The sequence below is a fragment of the Pteropus medius genome, unplaced genomic scaffold (genome assembly GCF_902729225.1).
Source record: "Pteropus medius unplaced genomic scaffold, Ma_sr-lr_union100, whole genome shotgun sequence".
Classification (NCBI taxonomy): Eukaryota; Metazoa; Chordata; class Mammalia; order Chiroptera; family Pteropodidae; genus Pteropus; species Pteropus medius.
In genome coordinates, this window is record NW_024354502.1 from 27,937,763 (window position 1) to 27,954,221 (window position 16,459).

Genomic DNA, 16,459 nt, shown 5'->3' on the forward strand with positions numbered 1-16,459 from the left:
TTGGAATTATTTTTATTGTCGAGTTATAAGAGTTCTTTATGTATTCTAAATATGAGTCTCACGGAATATATGACTTACAAATATTTTCTCCCATTCTGTGGGTGTCTTTTCACTCTCTTGATAGTGTCCTTTGGAACACAAATGTTTTTAATTTTGATGTTTTTAATTTTGAAGTCTAATTTACATTTTTTTCTTTTGTTGTCCTTGCTTTTGGTGTCATATCTAAGAAACCACCAAAGCCAAGGTCACAAAGATTTTTACTCCTATGTTTTCTTCTAAGAGTTTTTTTAAAAATTAGTTTTACATTTAGGTTTGTGATCCATTTTGAGTTAATTTTTGTAAATAGTGTGAAGTAGGGTCCAAATTCATTCTTTAGCACCCATCTCTTGAAAAGACTATTTTTTCCCCATTGAATTATCTTGGTACCCTTGTTGAAAATCAGTTGACAATAAATAAGAGTTTATTTCTGGACTCTGAGTTCTATTTTATTGATCTATATGTCTGTCTTTATCCCAGTATCAAACTGTTTTGATTACTGTAGTTCTGTAGTAAAATTCGAAATCAGTGTGAGTCCTCCAGCTTTCTTATTTTTCAAGATTGTTTTGGCTATTCCAGGTTCTTTGCATTTTCATATGAATTTTAAGATTAGCTTTTCAATTTCAACACAAAAGGCAACTGGGATTTTCATTGGGATTACATATAAATCAATTTGGGGAGTAGCCAATTCAAGAAGACGAAACTCCTTAAAGTCATGAATCACAATTTTTCTCAGCAATGTTAATTTTTATGATTTCATCAATTGATCTTATTGATAAAAATTGTTCTTTGAACATGACATTTCTCCCCTTTAGGTAAAGGAATTTATTACATGTATATATTACATATGTTCAGGAAAGATTCACATATAATTTAGTAATGAGTTTTTGAAAGCAACAGCAGTAATATGAGAGAGCTTTTAGATACAACATACAAGTTGTTAGATTCTGTACCCAAAGATATCTAGACATATACCTCTATGGGGTAGCATGTTTATTTTCTGATGAAAAATCACATGGGGATTTCAAATATATTTTCTGGTCAGAACAGACTCCTTTAATGGTATGTAGATATGAGTAGTTTCCTTTTTTAAAAATTAAATGGTTTCATTCATTCGTTTTCTAGCTGGCACCTCAAGTTAGTCTTGTCCAAATGATCATTCTTCTATTTGGTAGGTTTATATATCTTAAAAATTCGAATTCAGAAACAGCTTTAATAAACCAAGAATGCATAATTTCATGCACTCTCTGAGAGAGTGGAATTTACACGCATTTCTTTAGAAGCTGTTGATGTTGCAGAGGCTTCTGACCAATTCACAAAGTTGATCAGCCTGCTTTGCTTCAGTACAGTTTATGTGCTATGCAGGTATTGGGGGCAATCTTTGAAGTATAGCTTTCCTCATTTTTCAGATCTTCATCTTTTAGCTAGTAGTAAGGATTGTTGAGAGTTGCATGTAGGGCAATTCATGGAGCAGGGTGTGAGCATTACTGAAGTACACCATCTCATACAGAAGCTGTATCTCTGGAGGCAGAAGATACTGTCTTACCAGACAGTTGACATTCACGAGGTAGTCTCCGAGTTCTTTAAACCATGATTGCTTTTTATTTGCTCTTAACACCTTCATTTCCATCAAGGACTTCTGGAAGTGGAAGAATCCTGTCTTCTAATTTTCTTCTTTGGTCTCTGTATCAGAGCTCTAAAACTGGGCCAGGAACTCCTTTATTTTCTTTGCTGTGCTGCTTAACTACTTTTCAAAAGAAGATTTAAAAACTTTGAAACATTTCTGAAAACTGATTATTAGCTCATCCATCACCAACATCTTTAGCAACTGCAAGGCTAATACATATTCTTCTTACTGCATGTTCTTTTGTACACATGCATGTTATAGCTCTATGATCTGTCCACTCATTGGGTACTTTGGAAAAGACGGTATGAACTCATGAAGACATCTCAAAATGGGAAGTAATTTGTATGATAACATGTAGGTTTTCTAGTAATGATTGTTGAGTTTTTCCTCTAAAGTCCTCTCATTGGTTATTCAACTCGCTTTTCTAATTAAGCTTTTTTTCCATGTACCTCCTACAAGATGAAAGGTGTTGCATGTTTTCTCATTGATTTTCTGATAAAGAAGATACTCTGTCATCCACAAATGACAAACTATTTGAGGATGACATAATTCTTTATATAGAAAACCCTAAAGACTCCACAAGAACACAGCTAGAAACAATAAGCGGATACAGTAAAGTTTCTGGATACAAAATCAGCGTTCAAAAATTCATAGCGTTCCTATACTCTAATAATGAAGCATCAGAAAAAGAAGCGGAAAAATAGCTCCTTTTGCAATTGCAACAAAAAGAATAAAATACCTACAAATAAATTTAACAAAACATGTGAAGCACCTATATAATGAAAACTACAAGACCCTATTAAAAGAAATCGAAGAAGATACAAAGAAATGGAAAGATATTCTGTGTTCTTGGATTGGAAGAATCAACATAGTTAAAATGACCATATTACCTAAAGCATTATAGATTTAATGCAATCCTCATCAAAATCCCATCAGCATTTTTTAAAGAAATAGAACAAAAAAATCATCAGATTTGTGTGGAAGCACAAAAGATCCCGAATTGCCAAAGCCATCCTGAGAAAAAAGAATGAGGCTGGAGGCATCACTCTGCCTGACTTCAAATTGTACTATAAAGCAACAGTAAGCAAAACAGACACATGGACCAGTGGAACCCGTGTTTATATCGGCAAATAATTTTCGACAAAGAAGCCAAAAACATACAGTGGAGAAAGGAAAGCCTCTTCAATAAATGGTGCTGGGAAAATTGGAAGGCCACCTGCAAAAGAATGAAACTAGACTGTTGTCTATCACCACACACCAAAATTCACTCAAAATGGATTAAGGACCTGAATATAAGACATGAAACAATAAAATGCATAGAAGAAAACATAGAAACTTAAAGAGGATTTTATGAATTTGACCTCAAAGGCAAGGGAAGTAAAAGCAAAAATAAATGAATGGGACTACATCAAACTAAAAAGCTGCTCAGCAGAAGAAACCGTCGATAAGGTAGAGACAACTATCTGAATGGGAAAATATATTTGCAAGTAATGCTTCCGATAAGGGCCTAATATCCAAAATATACAAAGAACTCATACGACTCAATAACAACAAAAAATGATCCAGTCAAAAAATGGGCTGGGGACCCAAACAGACACTTCTCCTTAGAGGACATACAAATGGCCAACAAATATATGAAAAGGTGCTCAACATCGCTAGCTGTTAGGGAAATGCAAATCAAAACCACAGTGAGATACCATCTCACACCTGGTATAGTGGCTATAATCAACAGGACAAATAATAACAAATGTGGGAGAGGATGCAGAGAAAAAGGAACTCTCATACACTGTTGGTGGGACTGCAAATTGGTGGTACAGCCACTATGGAAAACAGTATGGAGGTTCTTCAAAAAACTAAGAGTTGATCTCTACATATGATCCAGCAATCCCTCTACTAGGTATTTACCCCAAAGACTGGAAAACCCATATCTGAAAAGATATTTGCACACCGATGTTCATAGCAGCATTATTCACAGTGGCCAGGACATGGAAGCAACCGAAGTGTCCTATGATAGATGATTGGCTAAAGAAGCTGTGATACACATATGCAATCGAATATTACTCAGCCATAAGAAGAGATGAAATACTGTCATTTGGGACAACCTGGATGGACCTCGAGATAATCATGCTAAGTGAAATAAACCAGACAGAAAAAGTTGAAAATCACATGATATCACTTATATGTGGGGTATAAACCTAAAAGCAACAAATGAACAGGGCAAACAAACAGATTCTTGGACATGGACAATGGACGAGTGGTTACCAGGGAGTAGGGGAGGAGGGGAGAGATAGACGGTGTAAAGGGGATCAATGGAGGAGAGTAGGGCGAGGGTAAAATGGGTAAAGGGGATCAAATATATGGTAGTTGAAGGAAACTGGACTTTGGGTGGTAATCACACAATAGAATATATAGATGTCAAATTATAATGTATGCCTGAAAATTATATAATTGTATTAACTAATGTTACCCTAATAAACTTAATTAAAAAAAAAAAAGATATTCTTTCTTCTGAGAGATTACACCATAGAACACTGAGTGCCTAGGAATAGATTTATCTAACAAAGAAAACCGAAATCCTTTTGTAACATTCTGAATGGAGAAATGATACAAAAAGATATTGGTCAGAACCTGTAACACTTTCTCTTTAATTTTAATTAAAGAGAAACTGGGTTGTAAAGTGTAGCTTATTAAGTACTGTGGTCAGGAGCTCCTGTTAGACAAAAATTGGAATAGTTCTCTAAGTAAATTTATTGCATGAAGAAGCAGCTGGTGGATGATAATAGATCTGGCAGTTCCAAAAATTAGTATTAGTAGAAAAATAAGTTGATGTTGACTGCTGATAATTACAAAATCTTGGAGTACTTTGTGGTGGAGCCTTTCATGTTTTCCAGTATAAGCACAATAGGAGGACTTGTGTTGTTGCTAGAGGAATTTCTTTAATATCATCAAATATCTGGTAAGTTTTAACAGTGAATTTTTAAGACAGAATAAAATTCCTCAATGAATAGCCTATAATCTACTTAATCATTTCATTATTAAGGTTGTTGACAATTTTATGTGATTATAAATAGTTGTGATGAACAAATTCATGCCTATAACTTTTTTTTAGTTGAATCATTTTCTTAGGAAGGGTTTCTAGAAGTTTAATAACAAAAAGTACAGAAAGTCACATGATGTTATATCAAGTCTCCAACTGTACATGTTGTATTAAGGGATTCTTTGTTTAGTCATAGCAACCCATAAGCAGAAGACCTCAATAGCCTCCTTAACAATAGTGGCCTTAACAAAGGGGTTGTTCATTGTCCTACTTGGGGAATGTCTTACTGGATCTTTACTGGAACCCCCTGTAGGCCTTGTGGTGATAGACAGCCTCCTTTTTATTCTCTTGTCATATAAAGGATGGCTAAGAATTTAAATCATTTTCCACAGTATTATGACCTTCCACTTCAATCTGTCCCACTTTTTGATGTATTAGCTTAGGAATCAAATTTGAATTTCATTTTCTTCAGTCATTAACAGCTATACAGGATATCAGGATTATTTATTGAGATATAACTGAAATATTAGTTTGAGGTATAGAATATAATAATGATTTGATATTTGTATACATTCCCAAATGACCACCACAATAAGTCTAGATAACATCACAGGATTCTTCTATCTAAGGTGGGAAAAATTATGCCTTAATCTTAATCTTAGTCTTAGAGAGAAAGATGAGTACTAGAAAACTTGATTCTATGTTTTAACCATTTTTAAAAGGTAAAGTGGAAATTATTTGAATCATTTAGATTTAGAGTTTAAATTTAATTTTGTTTGGATTAGTAAACAGGATTTTGAGTATCAATAATAGTCTAGATAGGTGATTTAAAACTACAATAAGCAATATGTCTCGTCTGCTGTTATTTGGGAAGCAGAGGGGGATAATACAAAGAACATGAGCTTTGGAGTCAGATCTGAGTTCATTTCTTGACCTTGCCACAGTGATACCAACAACAATAATATTAAAAATAATTACCTTTTATTGACTACACTATGTACCAGACACTATGCTAAGCATTTTATATATGAAATCTCATTTAATTTTCACAATAACCCTGCAAGATAAGTATATGATCTCTAGTCTTATAGAGAAACTAATGCTCACAGCAGTTATATATATAGCATCTGGCCTAGCTAGGTCTGTCTGTGTAGTCTTTTTTTCTTTCTATTTTATAATGATTATTTTCTTCTTTCTCTAGCCACTCTCCCAGCTTTCCCAGAATTCCCTCCCCAGTTTGTGGGTATGAGTTCTTCGCTGTTCGGTATAAATGTTAGGTATACTTATAGAAATGTTTGGAATGGAGGCACTGCTCTAAGGTGTTCCATCACAATATGCTTTCCTGTTTTTATGATACAGACTCTAGTGAAAATCTGAGTTTAATATATGGCATGTGATTATAATATATGAGAGAAAGAATGCTTCAAAGGTTGCTTAGTAGTTCATATTTTCATTAGTTACTGATCTCTTCCCAGAGTTTTCAAAGTTGGGCATTAAGTCAGGGCATTTCAACTCTTCTGTTCATCTTTTTTTGTCTCAACTTTGCTTTTTTACAGAGTTTGAATTCGTATACAAATGGTGCATATGGCTCACCATACCCCACTGGCCCTGGGGCAAATACTGCCTCATACACTGGGGCTTATTACACACCTGGATATACTCAGACCAATTACTCCACAGAGGTTCCAGGCACTTACCGCTCACCTGGCAACAGCCCAGCCCCAGTCTCTGCTTGGATGTATCCTCAGCAGGACTGCCAGACTGAAGCACCTCCTCTTAGGGGGCAGGTTTCAGGATATCCTACTTCACAGGTGAGCATTTTTCTGTTGGGTTTATATTTTTTAGTATTCTATGAATGATACCATGTTTATTTCTCTGTTCACTTTAAGAGGAGTTCTAATATATCTTCATTTGTGCCTCCTTATAACATATGGGTCTGCTTATTTAGAATATCTATGGGACAGACTTATGCCGTGCTTCAGCCATTGAATTTTAGGTCCATTCCTTCTGAGTTTGATCATCATCAAATCTGCCCCTGGTATCTTTAGAACCAAGCTTTTTTAGGCTTGGAGAAATTGCTTTAACTGATCAGAGATGCTACAGTTTAGCCCAGTATAAGCTAAAGTACTCTGTTAAGCAGAGAGGAAGCATCTCTGCATCTGTTTATACTAGAACATTTTTATTACTTCTTTAAGGTATTTTTTAAGGTATTTTTTTTTTTTAGCAATGACCGGCATATTTCCTTCCTCTCAACCTAGAACCCTGGAACAACCCTGCCCCATTATCCTTATGGGGATGGTAATCGTAGTATTCCACAACCAGGACCATCTGTACGACCACAAGAGGACTCATGGGCTTCTCCTGGTGCTTATGGAATGGGAACCCGTTATCCCTGGCCTTCAGCTGCGCCCTCAGCACCACCTGGGAATCTCTACCTGAGTGAAAGTACTTCATCATGGCCTACCAGTGGCTCTCCTCAGCCACCTTCTTCACCACCAACCCAGCAGCCCAAGGTAGGAGACCTTCTAAATGTTCTTTTGAGGTTTGGATAATTGAGAATACAACATGGTATTTTTCTGGATTGGTCTATGTTAAATGGGGACTAATTACAAAATGTTGGTGACTACTACCTTTAGCCTTATATAGCCCAGTTTACTTTTTATTTTATTTAAAAAAAAAAAAGACTATTTTTTTTAGAGCAGTTTTAGATTTACATCCTCTTTTTAAAAGACAAAAAAAAACGTTCTTTTATTGTTTGTCAAAATATTATCTGAATGTTGAACAAAATCAGAAATTTTGTATTTATTACCTCAATCTATAGACAGAAGACAAAACCAATGCAAAATTGTATGGTTTAAACCAAAGACTTGAACATCCTTTGCTTGTGGCTAGGTTACTTTTCATGACCTGTCTTAAGGTTTTAACTCTTCATGGGAAAAACTATCTAATTCCTATTTATTAAGTCACTGAATAGATTGTGAGGTGGTAAGGATAGATTATGAGGTGTTCATGATGATGACCTGACTCAGGGTGGGTTCCAACCATTATACTCAGGAATTCTCTGCCTTTTACTTGTCAGGATACTCCCTTTTATCTTTTTAAGGCTGTGTTTTTCTCAAATCATTAAGGAGGGAGGTCAAGTTTTACTGGTGGGGAATCTTTTCATGTATCTTCCTGCTCAGGTGAAAGATGTGGGCTAATAAATTTGATGTTGTTGGATTCCTATTAAAACAGCTTCTTGTTCCCTCTCTGCTTTCCATTCCAAGGATTCCTCATACCCCTATAGCCAATCAGATCAAGGCATGAACCGGCACAGCTTTCCTTCCAATGTCCATCAGTATGAGTCCTCGGGAACAATGAACAGTGATAATTCAGATCTTTTGGATTCTCAAGTCCAATATAGTGCTGAGCCTCAGCTTTATGGTAATGCCACCAATGAACATGCCAGCAATCAAGAGCAAAGTAATAATCTTCCTGAAGAGTGTTTATCTTCAGATGAAGGTACTCCCCCAAGTATTAAAAAAATCATACATGTGCTGGAGAAGGTTCAGTATCTTGAGCAAGAAGTAGAAGAATTCATAGGAAAAAAGACAGACAAAGCATACTGGCTTCTGGAAGAGATGCTAACCAAGGAACTTTTGGAACTGGATTCAGTTGAAACTGGGGGCCAGGACTCTGTCCGGCAGGCCAGGAAAGAGGCTGTTTGTAAAATCCAGGCCATACTAGAAAAATTGGAAAAAAAAGGATTATGAAAGGATTTAGAACAAAGGGAAGCCTGCTACTAACTTGACCAAAGGACTCTTGGTTTTGGTTAATTACCCTCTTTTTGAAATGCCTGTTGATGACAAGAAGCAATACATTCCAACTTTCCTGTGATTTAAAACTTGAAAAACTGGTAAAGGACTTGGAACATTTTTATTATGAGTTGTTTTCAGCTTTCAGACCAATGAATGTAATGGGAAACTATGGAACTATCAATATTGCCAAGTAGAATCATTCCTTAAGAAATTTATGGTTATCTGCAAGCTGCTTCTTATCAGCAGGAGGGAGATACACTTTATGTAACAGGCTTATCAGAAACCTACCATATGAGACTGGATATAATCTGAAACAAACAGGCTCTGTTTTTTAAAACACCTGGATTATTTGTCACATTTTTGTACATTGTGACTGCTTTCAGCATATACTTCCTGTGTAATTACAGCTTGGACTTAGCCTTGTTGGACCTCTGTTTTGTTTTGTTATTTGCAGTTCACAAATATAGTATTATTCTCTACTTCTTGGTACATTTTGTAGTAATATGTTTAATATAATTATTCAAGAGGCTATATTGACAGCCAGATAGTATGGCATTTCTGAATGAATTTATATCTTTTCACCACTTGAATATATTGCAGTGTGTAGTGAGTTCCTGAGGTAAATTGCCTCCTTTTCTGTATAGTTCATTAGGTTAGAGTTTTACCACTTCTACTTTTCATGTTAATAGTGGAAGGCGAATTTGGAAATGGCATGGGCATAAGAATGAAAATGTTTGTGGCCATTTTTCTTTTTTGCTCTTTTATTATATTTGGATAAAGATCCACTTAAAAAATTTTTTCCCCTTAATTATCTTTTCACTAGTGCTGCTTCCATACCGAGCATTGTGAAAGATAACAGATGAAAAATTAAATGCCACAGTGGATAGAAATAATAACTGTAAAAGTAATAAATACGACTATTTGGAAATGCTATTCTGCATCCAAAATATTAGTTTTCATTGTCAAAATCCCTATGAGCAGATTGCAGCTCAGTTTATAGTCCAAACAATGAGGGTAAAAGAGAATTCATGCTCAGGGAATAAAACAGCCATAGCTAGAGCAGGAAATTATTTTTTTCTTTTAAAGGTAGATTTGATGTTTATTGCCCTAGAATAAATTGCATAGAAATTATTGTGTGTTTTATAAAAAGATTTTTATTACCAATGAGAGTCATTTTAGAGCCAAATTTAAGGAAGAGTTATTGAAAGGATCTTAGCTGGGCTTACTTGGGTAGCTCTATGCTATTGGATAGAAGAGAGTTATGTAAATAACTTACTTTTTACACCTGAAGTGAGTTGTAGTATACAGTATCTGTTACTGGAAAAATAGCTTGTTGCTTAATAAGATAGCCAAATGATAAATGTTTTTTTTTGACTGACAAGTCTATTAGTAATAATAAATTGATCAGTCATCTCTCCTTATTGAAAAAACAAAACTAATACAAACATTATGATGAGAACAGAGAACAAATGGAGGAAAAATATTGGCTGGGTCTTATGGTTGAGGTTAGTGATTTTATGAGATAATATGGTAATAATGTTATTCTAGGATTTTAATTTTTGGCCTAATATAGGAATGTTAAAAAAAAAAAAAGGCTTTTCTATGAATATTAGAAAATAGTACTTGATACTAAAAATTTAGAAGGGGGATACCCTTAAAGTTAAGTTAACATAAACCAGTGAGACAATTACTAATTGTCAGGAGAGAACACTGCTATTTAATTGAGTGCCCAAGATACCAGTTTCCATTGTCTTGATTTATATATATATACACAGGAGATTATGAACCTATATACATATATGTGTGTTTTCTTAAGTTTTTTAAAAAATTTGAGATAATTTTAGACCACCTGAAGAGCTGTAAAAATAGTTTCTGTATACTTTTCTTTCAAATTCCCCTTCTGTTAACATCTTACGTAACCATAGAACATTTGTCAAATTAAGAAATTAGCCTTGATGTACAATACTATTAACTAAAGTAGAGAATTTAAAAAGTAGAAATTTTCTTAGTCTTTTCACTAATGTCCTTTTACTTACTGTTCCAGGTTCCAGTGCAGGATCCCACCTTGCATCTAGTTGTCATGTCTCTCTAGTGTCCTCCAATCTGTGATAATATATTATAACACCTGATGTTGTAATGTATTTCTGGTGTTGTTAATCTTAATCACTATCTACAGTGGTGTCTGCTAGGATCCTCTACTGAAAATTACTCTGTTTCCTTTGTGATGACTGAATATTTGCTAGAGATACTTTGAGACTATGCAAATGTCCCGTTTCTGCTTAAACTCATTTCGTATTCATTGGCAGTTCTTGATGTGTCAGTTACTACTTGGTGTTCTAATGATGATTTTCTATTTCTCTCATTCTTTCTACATTTATTAATTGGGTTCTTCTGTAAGGAAAGGTTATCGCTTCTGGATTTATATTTTTAATTGTAATAAGATATTCAGGTTAAGTAGAACTTAAAGCTGTAAACTATATTAAAATGATTCCAAATACCAATATCAAAGAAAGGAAAACTAAATCGGTAACGTGTTTCAGAAAATATAATGAATTTATGAAGGAAAGTAGTATTTATGATTTATGGATTTGGTTCAGTTTTTTAATAAATATTGACTCCAGACTGAATTCAAAATTTTCTTAAAACTTCACATCTGGCCTTTTTAAGTGCCTAAATTTATATTACTTTGGGGTAATTTTTGTCAAAATCTTGAATGGTTACCCAGACCTGGCATGTTAAACACAACTATGTCTTTTTTATAATAAGCCACTATTGTTCCAAATATAAATGCAATATGAATACTTAGACAAATAATGAACTATCTGGGGGATGGGGTTATGCTTGTCTTTACATTGTTGGTATGTTTTGGAATTCTTTGAAATGCTTTTAAATAGAGTTTCAAAAACAATTCTTTAGTTGGTTAATATAATACATTAAAGTTATGCAGATTTTTTAAAAAGTTTAAGAATATGGATTGCATTGGCATTTAAAAAAATATTTTTGGGGCATAGATAGTTGATGACTGGAATTTTTCTTTTTGCATCTTTCTTTTTTAAAAAAGTTATGAGTTTAAAGAATCAAATAATTTTATGGAAGTTATGAATTTAAAGAGTTAATTAATTCTAAGAAAAGGATCATTCTCCTGCTCCCACTCCTATTTTTAAATCTGCAAAAGCAAACACTTTCATTTGAGTTTTTAAAAAAATTGTCCCCATATTTTTCAATAGCACAGTTATATTGCTTCTTCTTGATTTATCAATTTTAGGTCATTTCTACTGATTTTCTATTTAGAAGATGAAGGTTTAGGTTTATTTCTCTGCCCCTACACATCTCAGTCTTTATCCCCCCAACTTCTCAATCTACTTGTGTGGTAATTTTGTTAACTATGTAAGTACTAACCAGAATGCAGTCATTCATGTATGAGTAAACTGTATGATTAACTTTCCTGAACAACTTATTTTCCCTGGAATTAATCACTTGTCTTACTTATTTTGTTTGCTTATGTACTTATGACTAATTCGACCTCAAACTGTTTATCATTTTTAAATCTTCTCTTAAGATGCTCAGCGTACTTTATCAATTTCAAACTGAAGCATTCTATCCTAGAGACTGGAGAACTGGTATGTTCCTGTGTATGCTTTCATTCTGGAATCTTCTACTTATCCTCTTGGTTTCCTGTTTTCTGTAGCCTTTCTTAGTTTAGTTTTTCATTTTGGTGCAGTGCATGTTCTTCCAGTAGTTTCCGTGAAAGGGTGCCTGGGACATAATTCTTTTACATCTTGCATATTTGAAAATGTGTTTTCGTGATATTTTGTATAAAACCCTATTTTTCTCTCTGAAAGCTTGTAGGATATTTTTGTCTCCTCTGTTCTGAAATTTTCTAACAGCATAGCTTTGCTGTGGGTCTGTTTTATCTATTTGCTGGGCACATTTTGTTCTGGAAACTCATGCCCATTAAGTCCCATGAAATTCTCTTGATTTTTTTGCCTGTTAATTTTCTCCCTCCACCACCCTAACTCTTTCTAGAATTCCTGCTGTTTGTGTTATAAATCTCTGGTTTTTGATTTATTATGTTTTATCTGTTCTTCAATTTTAGCCTTTTTGCTGTACTTGTTGTAGATTTACCCACCTTCATCTTCCAACTCTTGAGTTTTACATTTCTTCTTTCATATTTTTAATTTCTAAGAATTTTTTTTCTATGTTTCTTTATGGCATTCTGCTTTTGTTTGTAGTCATAGCATCTTATACCTCTGAGAATATTAATGAAAATTTCTTGATGTTTTCTTCTTTTTGAATAATGGATTTCCTCCAAAGTTGCTTTTTCCTTTCTCTTTTGATCTCCATTTTGATCATGTTAGATTTCTCAGATGTCTATTAGTTCTTGCTTGGGTTTTTTATAGTATTCTGGAGACCCAAAATTGTTTCTAGAAAATTCTGTTTAATTATTTTTTCATAATTTTTCTTAGAAAGGGATCACTATTTTAAATCTGAAATCTGAAAGAGAATATTATCTGGATAATTTTCACACATATAGTGTGAGAACTATATGTTCTGTGTGGCTTTTCTCACCAGGAGTACTGGGCAGTAGTACATTTGTTGTAATGAAATGTGTCAGAGGAGGTCCCAGTTGCTGAGAGTGAGGATTTAGGGGTTTCTGGTTTAGGGCATATTTTTTCTCCATCAATCTTTAAATGTTCTTTTATTTTGCAATATATACTGTTTTGGTAAGCTAATGCCAAGAGTAGTAGTGCCATGTAAAACATAGGACTCACATATTTGAATTTCAGATAAACAAATAATCTTTATTGTAAGAATGCTCTAAATATTGCATGGGACATACTGATACTAAAAATGATTGTTTTTCTGAAATTCAGATTTAACTGGGAGTACAGAAGTCCTCCTTTATCAGAGGGAGATATGTTTCAAGACTCCCAGTGGGATACCTGAAACTGCAGATCGTATTGAACCCTATATATACTATGTTTTTCCTATGTATACATACCTATGTAAAGTTTAATTTATAAATTAGGCACAATAAGAGATTAACAACTAATAATAAAATAGAACAGTTATAACAATGCATTGTAATAAATATTATGTGAATGTGATGTCTCAAAATATTTTACTGTAGTGTACTTACAGTGTGGATGCACTGGACAAGGGATGAGTCACATGCTGGGCGGATGGAGTGGGATGGTGCAAGATTTCATCATGCTACATAGAATGGTGCACAGTTGAAAACTTATGAATTGTTTATTCCTGAAATTTTCCATTTAATATTTTAGGACTATGGTTGACCGCAGGTAACTGAAACCACAGAAAGTGAAACCACAGATAAAGGGGGACTACTGTAGTGTATTTTTTAAATTAATGGTTTTATTTTGAGATCATTGTAAATTCACATGCCATTTTAAGAAATAGTGCAGGGCTTTCTTGTACCCTTTACCCGGTTTTTCTCAGTGATGGCATCTTGCAAAATTTTACTGCAATGTCACAACTAGGATATTGACATTTATACTGTCAAGATACAGAACAATTACATCATATCGCCACAGTTATTCCTCTTGCTGACCTTTTATAGCCTTACCTGCTTCTCCATACTAAACCCCTGGTAACCACTAATCTATTCTCCATTTCTAAATTGTGTCATTTCAAGAATGTTATATAAGAATTGTACAGTATGTAACCATTACAGATTGCTTTTTTTTCGCTCAGCATAATTTTCTTGTGATTCAGCCAAGTTGTTTTCTGTATCAATAGTCCTTTTTTTTTTATTACCAAGGAGTAGTCTATGATATGGATATACCACAGTTTAACTGTTCACCTGTTGAAGGACATCTGGGTTGTTTCCATTTGGGAGCTATTATAAATAAAGCTGCTATGTTCATGTACAGGTTTTGGTGTGGACATAGTTTTCATTTCTTTGGGATAAATGCCTAGGAGTACAGTATGGTAGTTTGCACGTTTAATTTTTTAAGAAACTACCAAACTTTTCTAGAGTGGCTATACCATTTTACATTTCCACCAGTAATGTATTATGAATTTCTGTGCATCCTTGCCAGTATTTGGTGTCACTACTTTTTTTATTTCAGCCATTCTGATAGGTGAATAATAATATCTCATTGTGGTTTTATTTGCATTTCCTTAATGGTTAATGATGTTGAACATCCTTTTATGTACTTATTTACCTTCTGTATATACTCTTCCATGAAAGTATGTGCATGTCTTTGCCTATTTTCTAACAGACTTATTTTAATAAACTTCTTATTTTAGAATAGTTTAGATTTACAGAAAAATTGTGATATACTACAGACTTTCCATATATCCCACATCCTATTATTAACACTTTAAATTAGTTTTGTACATTTGTGACCATTAATGGACCAATATTGATAGTCTTATTAATTAAAAACTAAACATTTTCTTAGTTTTTACCTAACATCCTTTTCCAGGACCTCATGAAGTATACCACATTACATTTAGTCTTATCTCCTTAGGAGCCTCTTGGCTGTGACAGTTTTTCAGAATTTTCTCATTTTTGATGACTTTGACAGTCTTGAGGAGTTCTGATCAGATATTTTGTAGAATGACCTTCAACTGGGATTTGTCTGATTTTTTCTCATAATTACACTGGGGCTACAGGTTTTTGGGAGGAGGATCACTGAGGTAAGTGCCCTTCTCATCTTTTATCAAGTGTATCTATACTATCAGCATACCTTATACTATGACGTTAAACTTAATCACCTGGCTGAGGTAGTGTTTGTCAAGTTTCTCCTTTTTCTTTTTTTTTTTTTAGGCGAGGCAACCCTTGGTTGACCTCACAGATTGCAAGGACCTTGTCAGTTTACAATACCTTATTTTTTAATTTTTTACGCCTACAGCACCTGGTCTTCCTAGGTGGTCTCCCATCCAAGTACTAACCAGGCCTGACCCTGCTTAGAGTACTTTCCTGTTCTAGTTCTAGAATCAGTTATTTCTCCAAGAAGCCCCAGTTCCTCTTATTGAAGAATGGTATCGAAATCAAATTTGGACTCCAATCTTTGTATTTTCACTACTGAATTTTAAGGATTCTTTATGTTTTTTAGATATTAGTCCTCTTTTGGATTTGTGGTTTGTACATATTTTATCCCAGTTTGTAGCTTGCCTTTTTAAGAGTCACAGAGCAAAAGTTTTAAATTTTGATGAAATCCTATTAGTTTTTACTTTTAAGTTCGGACTTTTGGTGTCAGGTCTCTAAACACTCCTTGCCCCAATTCTTGAAGATTTTCTTTTTTTCTTTTTTCTTTCTAAAAGTGTTATATTTTACATTTGTATTTGCTCCATTTACATTTGCTCAATCTGACAACCCTAGCTAAGAGGAAACCACGGCTTGATGGAAACCTCTTCTGGCTAGAGGAGAGCCACCTTGCTGCACAGCTTAAACTGAAGTTACCACGTTATCAGCTCTCAAAACAAACAGCCCTCAATGAATTAAGACGGAAATCATAAGGAAAGTATAAATCACTTTCCTCAAAGTAAAAAAGCAACTAAGATTATTCAAGTTAAGGGCAAGAACTATTCAGTTGTGGCTATAGAGTAAGGAAGTGCATTTTCATGAATGGTTTATGGACTTAGAAATATCACCATCTTTGGACTGGAAGAGAACATCACATTGGATGTCTCTAAGTTTCCTTCTAGTTCTCATATTTTACGTACAAGTGGTACAGCTGAAATTATAGTTTCCTGATTTAAGTACTTTGCCTCACAGTAGTAGTCTGTATATTGATCAATATGTAGATTTGTGACCTCTCTGATACAGAATCTCTAGGTGTTGTATTTGGAAATCTACATCTTAAAGAATATATTAGCATACCCTCCCATTCATTAGAGTTTGAGAATCCTTGTCACAGCCCTAAGCCCTGGTCTTGTTTTATACTTAGAGAGCATCAGAGACAACTGTGGAGTTTTCTCAACTCTGGAAGC

General features: G+C 34.1%; 2 protein-coding genes across 4 annotated transcripts in view; one reads left to right on the forward strand and one right to left on the reverse strand.

The window, feature by feature from the left end:
• The window catches only part of DDHD2 (DDHD domain containing 2), a 65,559-nt gene that overhangs the window by 21,491 nt on the left and 27,609 nt on the right, over positions 1-16,459 (forward strand). For all 3 annotated transcript variants that reach the window (XM_039853788.1, XM_039853785.1, XM_039853787.1), the window contains exons 3-5: positions 6,257-6,511; positions 6,959-7,213; positions 7,967-8,201. In XM_039853788.1, coding sequence (XP_039709722.1) covers positions 6,257-6,511; positions 6,959-7,213; positions 7,967-8,201 — 745 coding nt within the window. The remainder of the gene's footprint in view (positions 1-6,256; positions 6,512-6,958; positions 7,214-7,966; positions 8,202-16,459) is intronic.
• ORC3 (origin recognition complex subunit 3) lies at positions 1,122-2,210 on the reverse strand. Its single transcript, XM_039853751.1, is given in 6 exon segments — positions 1,122-1,281; positions 1,283-1,382; positions 1,385-1,510; positions 1,513-1,995; positions 1,998-2,015; positions 2,018-2,210. Coding segments are annotated over 6 exon segments (1,032 nt in total). The 3' UTR covers positions 1,122-1,169.